Here is a 13,809-nt window from a genome sequence, read left to right on the forward strand (position 1 = left end):
ACTTCAAAGTCTTGATAACAATAGTTAAGTCTTCAAAATGAACCACAAAAAAAATTCACGGGATCCAGATCGACGGCTCCAGTTACACATACATCAATGTATCCAATTCCCTTTACATGTAGTGCATAAGGCAGGAAGATGGCATTAATAAGATGCCAAGACTGGTCTTCTAAATAAAATTACTTCTGAAATCGTACAGCTGTTTGGCAATTTTCCTTCGGTATATATCAGACCAGCCAATGTCCCAGATCCAAGATAGTTTGACAGAGAAATTACACTGATGAGGAACAAGAAACTTCCTGGTAGATTATACTGTGTGCCAGACCGAGACACGAACTCTGAACCTTTACAGAAGCTCTCCTGCGAAGTTTGGAAGGTAGGAGACGAGGTACTGGCACAAGTAAAGCTGTGAGGACAGGGCACAAGTCGTGCTCAGGTAGCTCAGTTGCTAGAGCACTTGCCCGCGAAAAGCTAAGGTCTCGAGTTCCGAGTCTCAGTCCGGCACAGAGTTTTAAAGTTTCGTATCAGCGCACACTCCGCTGCAGAGTGAAAATCTCATTCTGGATGAGGGACAGTTAGACAAGAAGAGAATAGACACTTACGAAATGTGGTGCTGCTGAAGAATAGGTGGGTAAATAGTTGAACTAAAGACATACTGTATCATAGTCTGAAGAAAATAAATTTGTAATAATTTGACAAAAGAATCAGTTGACGTATGGGGACAAGAGGGGGGGGGATGTCAGCTCACGCTGCATTGTTGCCAAATTTATTCAAGATGGCGGTGATGACATCCAAGATGGCGGCATGTAGACTTGGCAACAGCGCGTGACGTCATCCAATATGGCGGATTTTGGCTGGAAGTTAGGACAATTGTGCCACATCCTGAAGAATGGGGAAGGGAGGGAGTAAGACCTGTAGCGGTAAATCAAGACTTTTTGCAGTAAGGAGGTTCGAAGGCTTGTAGGTTACAGTAATTATGCAGATATGATGCTCGCAGAGGATACGCTAGTGTGGAGAGCCGCATAAAACCGAACTTCGAACTGTCAGCAACCTAACTGTGGTACCTGAGATCTTCTGGCCCATGTTCATGCCCCTGCGCGCGTGCGCGCGCCGGCTCTGCAGCAGCGAGGCGGTCTTGCTGGGCAGCACGGCCGCCTTGTAGCTGTAGCGGCGCAGCTCCCGCACGTCCAGCCCGTGCGACGCCCGCGCGCTCTGGCTGCTCACTGCTCTGCTCTTGTACCTCCTGCAACACACACACACACACACCAGTTAATGCGATTGCTTACAAAGCACGTCTACGTTATCGTATGGCTACCTCTGTTCACGACCACAATCCCACCTGCAGGTTGTCTTCCGACTGCTTCCAGGGGCGGAACAAAGTTGATTTGCAATTTGTCGCGTTAATTATTGACGGAATTTAAAATACTCTATCCTTACGTTAGGGGACCCGGTCGCGAGTGACTTTCCCGTGGTTGACAATAATAACGTTGTTACATATTTCTCTGAAACTATTTGCTCAAATCGAACCAAATTTGAAACTCTTCCTTCAAAGGCTATACGTTATGTAGCAGTAGCAATGTTATCACGGTAGGAATTCCAAAAAAATGAATGGGACGTAAGAAACTGGCATTTAAAAAAGTAGTATCTAAATATCTGTCGAACCTTTTAATCGATTGCCATAATTCTCCTATATTTTAATGAAAGGGTGAATTTAACTCTGTACCAAGTGTCACTGACATTGACCCTAAATGTATTAGGGTCAGAGAAAATTTTACCTAAAGCTAAACATTTCATACTTTCAGTAAGATTCACTTAAACTTCTTGAAATATTTTCTACATTACGTCTATACCCTGGAAACCGCCGTGAAGTGCACAGCAGACGGTAAGTCCCATTGCACCAGATATTTGGGTTCCTTCCCGTTCCATTCAAGTATGGAACGCGAGAATTATTGATTGAATGGCTCTCCGCGCACTGTAATTACTCTAATCTTACCCTTATATGATCCCTATGTGAGCGATACGTATGGGAGTAATTACTATCTTGACGAGTATACACCAGTTCATTCCTTCAGCATCTTTGTCACTCTCCCATCGATCAAGCAAACCTGTGACCAATTGTGCTGTACTTCTCTGTATACGTTCAGTATCCTCTCTTAGTCCTCGGCTTCCACGTGTATAAAATGGTATGCTCCCTCACTTCCCATACAACTTACATTTAGAGGTGATACTCGCCAGGTCTACGGCTGTCTTCGTTGCGGGTTTCTGTATCCTCCAAAATATGTTTGGAGGCCCTCTTTTGAATTCTTGCCTCTTTTGTCATTCGTAGGGTACTTTTCTCAACTTTCCACACCATACATGGTCAACTGACAGGAGGGCAATGCATCGGGTCACCCCAGGTTCTATGTCTGTATCGCTGAAAAGTTCCAGTCCGCCGGCTGACTCATCACTGCCATTAAAACTTCTTTGGGGCTTTGAGTTTTCCCATTTAGCAAGCAAGGTTTTGTTAAGTCTCTAGAGATAGGTTTTATAACACCTGCTACTGACATTAGTAGGGGATAGTTATGTCTACATTCATCGCTTACAGATTAAGTCGGTGCGCTTTGGACAGAGAGAATGACGGGAGTCATATTTTTAAACTTATTCCTACTGTTAAACTTCCTTATTCTACCCTAATGTACCATCTGCACGTTATAATATAACTGTAAACACAATAAGATTACTTCCAATGGGTAAGTATGATTTCAAATCAGTACGACGAGTAAAATGTAAATTAAGCTGATGTTCAGCTATTACTTAGAGTCACTTTACGTCAGGTCAACCAACTTGCAAAGGAACGATCAAAGAATAAATTGAGTAAAGACAGTCTGCTGCAGCCTGGTTACATACAGTTCAAGTGACAGCAAAAGGGGGCTTGTCTCTGACATGCGCTCTTTCCTGTTAATATGCACCAAACATATATATAAACCATACACTTTCCGGATCGGGATGGACTAAGGTGTAACGTAAGAAAATAAATTATTTCGCGGATTTGCTTCCCTTAAAGGTTTAACACAGCAAAGTAAGTATTGTAATTAGAAAATCTGTATGTTCAAGCAGCTTAACTCAGCACTGACTATCTTCATTCAATATATAAGAAGTAGTCTGCGCTTTTCAACCAACTTTACACACAATTTCAAACCTTTACGACTCGCTGACACCCCCACAAAATGATGAAATGAAGGAGATTTATCGCTTACTACATTTTCGTTGTTCATGCAGTAAAACTTCAAAAACTGACATGACGTTTTAATTTATTACATTTCTAATGATTATTTGCAACATTTTGCAGACAGTATCAATAAATACCACTGAACGTACCTGCAAAAATTGTACCACTGTACGACGTACCGTTCGAGGGATGAAAGACGTGTAAGCATTGAGATGCGTTTTTTGACTTCTAACATGCTTTAAACGTAATTGCAAACTTTTTCTGTAGCTTACTTTTTTTCGCTTACACGCTGCCTCATTTGTAAAGTAAGTAGAAGTCTGAAGCTGTTTTATACGGGGGAGTATCTTCGCAGAATCTAAGAGGTTTAAAGGTATAACGCTAACGTGTAGGAAGCATCCCGGCATTTTTAAGAAAAATCTTAATGCCGATCCAAGTGGTGACGTAACTTCATTATTCCCAGTCGGGGTCCAATGACTTACCAACTAACATTTCGCTCTGAAAGCTTTCAAACCGTACCCAAATCATGTTCTGAAATTCAAGATCGAAATATGGCGTCTAGAATCTAACGAATACCTCATTTCTATGACCTGGTATTTCAGAATTTTGACTGTACTGAAATGGCATCATTGAACAATTTTTAACTCTGGCTCGAAAGTCAACAATCCTGCAAATCTAAGAAATTTCAAATACCTGCAAAGAATTAATAAATAAAATCCAAGGTCCACAAAATGGCCACCGAAACTTCTTCGGAGAAACGCTGATTAATTTCCTTCGAAACACGTGCAGAAATACTCAAACGAGAAGTCACTTTCCGTCCATTGTTAAATACATTAATCAACAGTTTGTCAATTTTTCCCTTCAAGCTAATATATTCCAGAAAAAAACGGTGGTATGTTATACTTAAGCATTAGGAAGGAAACGTTGCAGCGCAGTGCTCAAACAGTAAAATCTTTTGGATGCTACGAAATCTGAATCTAGTACTCTAAGTACGTAATTTCCTGGTTTTTAATCAACTTCTTTGCGTCAGTGTCAGACGACAATGTCTTAAGTAATTAGGTATGTTCTAATAATATGCAAATTTTAAAACCACGTACGGTCACGCTTGTCTGGACGCAACTACCAAAAATCTTCCATACGCAATACAAAATACGGTAACTATGCACTAACAAATGTGTACATTTCTGTAATTTTATACTTACATATCACAGAATAACCTAGAAATCTTGAGGTTCTTGGGCTTATCTTACGATGCACAAAATCCCCCAAAGCTGCTTCGCTTCTCGGCCCTTTAGCTTGAAAATTTAGGAGTCTAAAGACAGAGGCGCTAGTGTCTCATTTCCGATTGGTGCCAACCTTAGCCATCAAACTACAATCGTTTAGGTGTTGAACGCCGTTATGTTACTGCGCCTATAACTTCTCTACGACAGGAAAATGAGCTACATATACCTTCGTGGTAAATAAAGCTCCGCAACTCTCGTGCACTTGCACTCTACCGGTGAAAAGGCAACTACCCGAACAGCATCACCCAGTAAGATCTACGTGCACTACACATTATTACACTGCATTGTTTAAGCTAAAACCAAATATCGCCACTGTTGTAGTGCCGTTACTTTTGAGTTGAGTTTTTATTCTATGTTCCTTTGAGTCGACAGTCCAGATAACTAGGAAAACAAGGTCGTTATTTTATTCTAAGAAATTCCTACAGGTGATGAATTCCGCCTTAGAATCTAACTTTTAGCTAGCCTGCTATATCACTACCCTGCAATGCGTTGAAGGTTGGAGGGACCAACAGCAGTGTCTGCTAAACTGTTTAAGTAAATCTAAAAAGTTTGCGCGACTAAGACCTTATGAAAATTCAATTTAAGGTTCTAGTACACCTACGTTTAGAAAGAATCGGCTAAACCAAAATTGATTCAGTAGTGCTTTGCGGTCGAGAGCATTAGTGTGTCAGCATTAACAATTTCATTACTATGATCAACACTAACACGTTTGCAAAACCGCCTACTTGGAAACGTGTAGTAAAGGCTTCTTTTCGAAACCATGGAGGGTCATTTCGGCCATCGACCTCTTCAGATGGGGGTAACATCGCCAGAATTCCTGTCAAGTCAATCTCCATTAGTGACATTACAATGTAAAAAGCAAATGCTCACGAAGTTTCATCAACGCGTCGGCGGTCGACCCTTTACAGAAACTCTTTGCAGAAGTGAAATCACCACTGACGATCATACTTTTGTCATACTGACAAGAAGAGGTTCCAGTTCACGAAATCAGATAGTTCACGCTTCAACTTTAGACTGTGTCAGGACTTCTGGCGAAACTTGACGGAAAAAATCATAATGTCAAAGCTGAATTACAAAAAGGCAAACCGATACGTGTTATAGTAAAATCTACATCTACATGGTTACTCTGCAATTCACAGTGAAGTGCCTGACAGAGGGTTCATCGAACCATTTTCATACTACTACTCTACCATTCCACTCTGAAATGGCGCGTGGCGAAAAGGAACACCGAAAGCTTTCCGTTCGAGCTCAGATTTCTTGTATCATCATCATCATCATCATCATCATCATCATCATCTCTCCCTACGTAGGTGGGTGTCAAAATATTTTCGCATTCGGAAGAGAAAGTTGGTGATTGAAATTTCGTAAATAGATCTCGCCACAATCACTGCCACCCCAACTCGCGTATCGTATTAGTGACACACACACACACACACACACACACACACACACACACACACACACACACACCTACCTATCGCGCAATAATGCGAAACGAGCTGCCCTTCCTTGCACTCTTTCGATGTCCTCCGTCAGTCGTACCTGGTAAGGATCCCACGCCGCGCAGCAATATTCCAGCAGAGGACGGGCAAGTGTAATGTAGGCCGTCTCTGTAGTGGTTTTGTCACATCTTCAAAGCGTTCTGCCAACGTAGCGCAGTCTGTTTCGCCTTCCCCACAATATTATCTATGCGGTCTTTCCAATTTAAGTTGCTCGTAATTGTAATTTTATGCTAAAAGGTTTAACATAATTTCACGTGCAATCATGGACTGAACAGTTTTTCGATACGATATTGCAATGCCTGTGTTATTTGAAAGTAAGATGCAATGTTTCTTCGGTAATGCACGCATGGTTGTAGAGACATGGTTGATATATGGCGGTTTGGGTGTGGCCGCAAGTGGTGGTCGTATAGCCAAATGGTAAGGCGACCACTCGCAACAAGCGGGAAATTTGGGTTCAAGTCCCCCGTCTCGCAATTGCGAATACATTTCATATATTTCATAACGGCTGTAGTCGCAGCAGTGCCAGTTCCTTCGGACATGCATGTTTGTCGGACGGACCTTTTTTTTATCGTCATTCTGAATGACACAGGCACTGCAATATCACGCGGCGACACAACGCAAGCGACTTTCAAGTAAAATGTCTCCCCTGTACTAGAATGTACATAATTTATGTACGAGTACAGGTTGTTGACATGATTAACAACATGTGGAAGCTTGGGTCTGTCCGTGAGTTGTGTTCGGATTGCCAAATGGTAAGGCGACTGCTCACGATAACCGGGAAATCTGGTTTCGAATACCGGATCGGCACAATTTCTCACTCATTCCATTATACAACTGGCAGTTGTCCATATTCGCAACTGCCAATGCATCTCATGAGGAATTTTTCAGTCTAATCATTCGCTTGGATTAAGGGGGGGGGGGGAGGGGCATGGCTAAACAAGGTAAAAATAAGGCAGCAACGACAGGAGGTATTGTCGATAAACTGGTAACATGTCACACGATCATAGATCGCTTCTCTTATTGTCTTGCAGACAACTGTCGGGCAGTAGGAATAGGCAAGTCTGAAACCGTGAGTGGTGGTTAATTTTATTGAATAATGCGTAACACCCAGTTTTCGATAGACTAAATACATTTTCAAGATTTTACGAGGTTCTTGCATCGAATCTAATTAATTTGTTCGGCAGGTGCGTAATCTAAGCAGAGTTATCAATATGTGAGCAGAATGAGATTTTTACTCTGCAGCGGAGTGTGCGCTGATATGAAACTTCCTGGCAGATTAAAACTATGTGCCGGACCGAGACTCGAACTCGGGACCTTCGCCTTTCGCGGGCAAGTGCTCTACCAACTGAGCTACCCAAGCACGACTCACGCCCCGTTCTCACAGCCTTAGTTCTGCCAGTACCTCGTCTCCTGCCTTTCAGGAGTGCTAGTTCTGCAGGTTCGCAGGAGAGCTTCTGTAAAGTTTGGAAGGTAGGAGACGAGGTAATGGCAGAACTAAGGCTGTGAGAACGGAGCGTGAGTCGTGCTTGGGTAGCTCAGTTGGTAGAGCACTTGCCCGCGAAAGGCAAAGGTCCCTAGTTTGAGTCTCGGTCCGGCATACAGTTTTAATCTGCCAGGAAGTTTAATGTGAGCAGTTCGGAACGTCACTTGAGCTTGCATACTAGACGGGAAAGTGGATAAGCAGCAACGACTGCTGTGCACCAGTCACTGCGATAGGGCTGCATCCGGTAGTTGGAATGAACCCTGCCAGCAGCAGTGTGCGCCAGGACTGGCGTGTTTTCTTCTGTGGACAGGTGGTTCGGCTGCACGAGGCAACGTTACGAGCGAAGGCCGGCTCGGCGGGGTCAGTAGCACGGCGAGTACCCAGCCGGCTGCAAGGCCGCAGCAGCCCTGCACACCACTCTGTGCGCGCTGCCAACAGCGACCTTGTCCGAGACGAAAATACTGCGCCGTCTGCCGTTCCGGAGCATTTAGGGGTTGGCACGCCTGCGTTATTTACAACTTCGAGACTTGCCATCGACACTGTAGCTCCGTCGGGGACAAGCAATGGCTTTGAAGGAAAGTTGAATAAATCTTCGGGGGGAGGGGGGGGGCCTTATACAATGATGGACAACAGAATTTAGCCTAAATTAGCCGATTTTAAGACTGGTGACACACAAATTGGCAGACGAAAAATTGTTCAAATGGCTCTCAGCACTATGGGACTTGACATCCAAGGTCATCAGTCCTCTAGAACTTAGAACTACTTAAACCTAACTAACCTATGGACATCACACACATCCATGCCCGAGGCAGGATTCGAACCTGCGACCGTAGCGGTCGCGCGGTCCCAGACTGAAGCGCCTAGAACGGCTCAGCCACAACGGTCGGCCATTGGCAGACGAGGCAGCAAAATAACTGACGATGGGTGAAGTAGAATGGACATAAAACGCAGATTGACTGCAGCAAGAAAAGCGTTACTGAGAAACATTTTTTAAGCTCTATACTACTATATAGAGACAAGTCTTAGATTAACGCTGTTACCAAAAATCTCTGAAAGCCCTTGATCAATTTACTTCAAATTTTATACGAGACTCTAATGAACATTTGGACGAGCAGAGGCCATACATTTTTAACAGATTATATAATACAATTACGTATGACTGGCAAACGTTGTTAGCAAAAATCTTGAAGTTCTTGGTAGAGTTACTTCAGTTTTTTTTGCAACATACCCTAATAAACATTCAGGCGGACATTGGCTACATTTTCTGAACAAAAAGATTTGCTGTTAGAACAGGCCGAGAGGGAAAAATTCTATGCTGTGAAAATATGGGGTTTAGATTTAATCCTCGCAGTTAGTTTTAACACTAAACAGTAAATTGCTATTTCTGGCTTCCAGCTTACGATTAGATTACTACTACGGAATCTGAATCGTCCGAAGCTTTTTAATACTATACTTTCGCAGATTATAAAACCACGCGAAATACTGTCCTCAAAGATTCAACATCTTGAGAGGTCTCTCTCTTACCCCGTATACGAATGGTCCCAACCGATTTACCCGTTCATTTTAAGCGAGTTCATTTCGCAATCAAGGTTTTCTTTGCAACGCCAATAAAAAAAAAAGACTCAGAGTCGGAGAGGGTGTGAAGTTGGGGGACGGAAGTGGAGAAGAGGTGGCCAGAAAGGGAGGAGGAAACGTACGTAAGAGTGAAAAAGGAAACAGAGGAACAGGAAGATAATCCAATTGCCATACATATTTAACGAATGTGAAGCATTGCCAGGTTCTCTAGTCAAATATAAATTTAAATGTTAGGAAGTCTTTTCTGACAGCATCTGTCTGCAGCGTAGTCTTGTACGAGAGTCAAACGTCGATACGCAGTTTAGACCAGAAGAAAACAGAAGCTTCTGAGAAGTGATGTTGCAAAATAATGTTGACTGTGTAGAGCGAATAATTTATGAAAAGGTGGTGAATAGAACCGTGAAAAAAAAAGAGATTATGGCACAACTGCCCTAAAAGAAGGGACCAATTGGTAGACAACCTGACGCAACAAGGTATAGTCATTCAGTCTGTCAATGCGGGGGAGTGCAGTGTGCAAAAATTGCCCATGGAGACAAAGGCTTCATTTATTACAGGTTCACATAGATTTAAGTTGCGGTAGCTACGCAAAGAGGAAAAGGATAGCACAGGATAGGCTTGGTTGAAGAGCTGCATCGAGGCAATCTTCAAACTTGCTCTGACGACGACGACATTCATACGGGAATTGGTCGCAAGCAATGGCAAAAATCAACACACTGACCGCAACGCCTGATTCCCTGCGCGTGCAGTCAACTGTTCTCGATGGAAAGGTTGAAACGTGTCTACAAAGTCTGCAAGTTCGTTGTTATTGATCAGTTTTCATGGCAACTTGGGACGAAACCAAAATAAGCAAACATTAGAAGTAACTGACGGCCATATCACAGAAATTAAACCAGGAGCAGAACTGCGGCACCTAAGAACGTTAAATCAGTGTCACAAAACCAAATGACGACACAAAAATTATGTTCATGTCAAAGACATTTTGAAAATTGCTCACAATTTCATTCACCTCCTTGTAATATACGGACAACATTAATTCCTTTCCCTCTGATGTCCTGCAACTGACATTTACGTTGAGTCTTCGGTGTTAGTGGATAAGGTCATTACTTTGTTCAGCAACATCGTCGTAAACAAGGGCGTCGGCGCTACGCAGGTTTTAAAATCATGTTCCAATGCACAGAACTATCTTAAGGCTGTCCTTACAAATGGTTGTGACGGTGTCGGGATCTGACCCACCAGTTCACTTACGTCACTCATTTTATCATATACAATGTATAGTTGAGTTTTGTTAGAGAAATGGTGTTAATTTTTGTAAGGAATAGAATACAGAACTAAACGTAAGAACTCTTATACAGCCTTGTCAAAGACTTGTACAGGATACTCTCTTGCATGTAGTAAAGAGTGTGTGTGTGTGTGTGTGTGTGTGTGTGTGTGTGTGTGTGTGTGTGTTTTCAGAAAGAAACGTTAGGGTCTAATTTCGATAAAGAACGCCATTTCAAATTATTACTTCAATTGAGAGGAAGATTTTATTAATATTTAAGGCACAAATAGTGGCAGTTTTACGGGTAATTATCATACAGGTAGCGTTGCAGATGCGCTGGTAAGAGATCAGTATCACCATTACGTCCACCAATCTTCTGAAGGACTTAAGCGAACTATTAAGTACAGCTGTTTAATATATACGATGGGCGTTCAGTAAGTAATTTAACACTTTTTTCTCGGCCAGTATCGATTGGAAAAATACAGAATTTGCTGCGGGACATTGCGGAATATTTCCGCTTCAGCCCCTACAGTTTCATGGAGTTCCGATAGGTGGCGGCGCTGTGAGTAACCAAATTGTGTCTGAATGTGCGTTCCAAGCAGATCGCTGTCACCATAGAACTGCAGATATTCATACACACTTTCAAAAAGTCTACGGAGACCTGGCATTGAACAAAAGCACGGTGATCGGTGGGCGAGTCTTCTGTTATAACCGCAAAAATGTCGCGCACATCTGTCCGATTTCTGGAGTACCGCCCGGCCGCACACAGCTGTGTTCCTGCTGTGTGTACGTCGCCACAAAAATGAAAACGATCTTTTTACTCGATAACAACGCTAGGCTTCAGAACTCTGCGCACCCGAAAGGAGGTTAAGAAACTTCACTGAACTGTTCTTTCTTTTTTTGCCCTCCAGAGGAGTGGGGAATAGTATGATGTACTGGAATCATGAATAAAACCAGCTTGCCTTCAGAAAAAGTGTTGCCTTACTGAACGTTCCTCGTAATATTCATGTGGCTGTTTGTACGGATGAATTTCCCCGTTAGTCAATGCTTCTCTAACTTCAGTTAAAAGTTAATATGTCGTAAACCCGAAGATTTGCTTTACTTGGCACGGCCTTTGTGGAGGTAGTAGGCCGATGCCTTCCTCAGACTTGAGCTGACAACCTCCCACTTCCCAAAAACAATGCATTGGATCTCTTCACATTAAGAAACATTAGCATAGGTACAATCAGTTACAAAGGGAAAATATGTACTTCAAGTAATTGGAAATGACATTGTCTGTAGCGCATCGTGACATTTAGCAACCTGCTGTTTGGCTGGTTTTATAACATATGAGATAGCGTGTCAGCAAATCAGTAACGCCGCAGCGGGGGAAGGAGGGGGTATGAGAAAGCGGAAAAAAGGCTAATTATGTCAGGATTGTTTTTATACTCTACTTCTGCTGTACACGCGCACTGCAGTTACGAAAATTGCCAACAGTACTTCTGCGAACGATCAACGCAGAAAATGGCTGCAATGTGAGTGGTCATCTTCGGCGTGAAGTGAGCAAATCCATAGGCAAAATTAAGCCAACAGGAAGCAGACCCATCTCTAAAGCGATAATACAGCTGATCTCTGTGCTTATCACACCCGTAAGAAGCGCAAGTGGCTTCTGTGCAAGTGCTAAGGAAAGTTTACCTCATGAAAAGGCTTGAATGTGTACGGGATTATCTGACCCTCTAGCGACTGGCACCGCAGAATACTAATGTTCTCCAACGAATCATGTAAACACATCCTCAAGGTAGCGGCGTGGGTTTAGGGAGCAGATTTGCCGCATTCTGTAGTAGCTGCTTCTACTCACATGCAGGCGATGCCCTTTCGTCTCCAGATTCCAGTCTTCGCAACAGCTGATCGAACTCCACACGCTTAAAATACGGAACGTTCCAGCAGAACAAAGTTACACGTGCCTACACATGTGCGATAGAAGTAACGTTAAAACCCCGTCCCCACTCACTAGTGGATCAATTAGCTCTCTATAGGACTATTTTTTACACAGTAACAGCTGTGTGTTTGTGCCGGATAGATGACACGTGCCAATAACCTCCTGAGTTATTCTGTTAACTCCATTTTTTTTCTCCTTCTCTGGTTGATATAAATAGCCTGTCTAGTGTGTGTATATGCTGGTGTGAATTCATGGAGCCATTTGTGAAGTCTCTTCATGTCAAGCCTACAGCTCTCTTAAGAGATGTGTGGGAGGCCCATTATTTGGACACAACTCAATGGAAGTTTGCTGAAAATTTCTTAGGTGTTTCCCTGCGGATTATGAAGTACATTGAGAGCCTTCGCTCCAAAGAGTTAACCCAATGCAATGCTAGTACTAGCCAGCTCCACAGATTGACATTCTCTGACCCGACGCAGGCCCACAACATTTCTTCGAAACCGAGTGATGAAATGAATTTCTGGCTTGTTAAGAAAATAACGTACTATTTCGAATGGAATTTTCACTCTGCTGCGGAGTGTGCGCTAATACGAAACTTCCTGTGCTCCCGTCCCTGAGTCTTTGTCGAATTCATACCCTCCTGCCCTCCGTTGGTAGCTATACAGGGTGATTCAAAAATGCATGTAAATATTTCAAGGGTGTATTTGTGAGGTAAATATAAGACAAAAATGTTCTATACAATTTTTTCCATACTTGGCTTATTACAGAGTTATGAACAAAACAGGATAATACATTCAATACAACGTACGGTATTTAATTCCCAGAGTTCACAGTTTAATTACAGTGCATTTGGACTAACAACGCAAACTGATAAATAAACGTGACGTAACAAACTGAAACAATTCCTCGCGAACACTGTATTAATTTAGGTCCTGTTGATTGAACTACAGCAATGCACAATAACTAAGGAAAATTGAAGCATTTTACAGACTGTACTGTACTGTACTGTATTTGCACAAATCTTAATGCAATGCATGTTCAAAATGCTGTCCCTGAACTTGCAGACAGACCCGTGCTCGTCGCATCAATGATCTCTGCACATTACACAGTCCGTTCAACTCTCCACGAATAATTTCACAACCACCTTCAATTCTTTGTTGTAGCACTTCTCTGTTCGGTACTGCAGAAGAATACACCAATGTCTTTAGTCGGCCCCATAAATAAAAGTCTAAAGGGTTCAGGTCAGGTGATCTGGCTGGCCAAGCAATTGGTCCTCCGCGACCTATCCATCGATGTGGATACGCAGAATTGAGGTACGCCCTTACGTTGCGGCTGTAATGGGCGGGAGCACCATCGTGCATAAACCACATGGTGGCTCGTGTTGCAAGAGGGACATCCTGTAACAATCCAGGCAATTCTCCCTCCACAAATTCGCAGTACGCGTGCCCATTCAGCCTTGGAGGCAGAACATGAGGTCCGAGTACGTAATTCCCCACAATACCACACCAAATGTTTATGGAGAATTGATGTTGATATCCACGCACAATTCTCGCGCCAGGATTCTCGACAGCCCACTGGTGCATATTAT

At 43.0% G+C, this 13,809-nt stretch overlaps 1 protein-coding gene across 2 annotated transcripts in view; it reads right to left on the reverse strand.

Annotated features, from left to right (window-relative positions):
• Positions 1-13,809, reverse strand: part of LOC126162268 (protein gustavus) — a 331,257-nt gene that overhangs the window by 26,778 nt on the left and 290,670 nt on the right. For both annotated transcript variants that reach the window (XM_049918662.1, XM_049918661.1), the window contains one exon: positions 1,065-1,243. In XM_049918662.1, the coding sequence (XP_049774619.1) occupies positions 1,065-1,243 (179 nt within the window). The remainder of the gene's footprint in view (positions 1-1,064; positions 1,244-13,809) is intronic.

This window comes from Schistocerca cancellata, chromosome 2, assembly GCF_023864275.1.
Source record: "Schistocerca cancellata isolate TAMUIC-IGC-003103 chromosome 2, iqSchCanc2.1, whole genome shotgun sequence".
NCBI classification, from domain to species: Eukaryota; Metazoa; Arthropoda; class Insecta; order Orthoptera; family Acrididae; genus Schistocerca; species Schistocerca cancellata.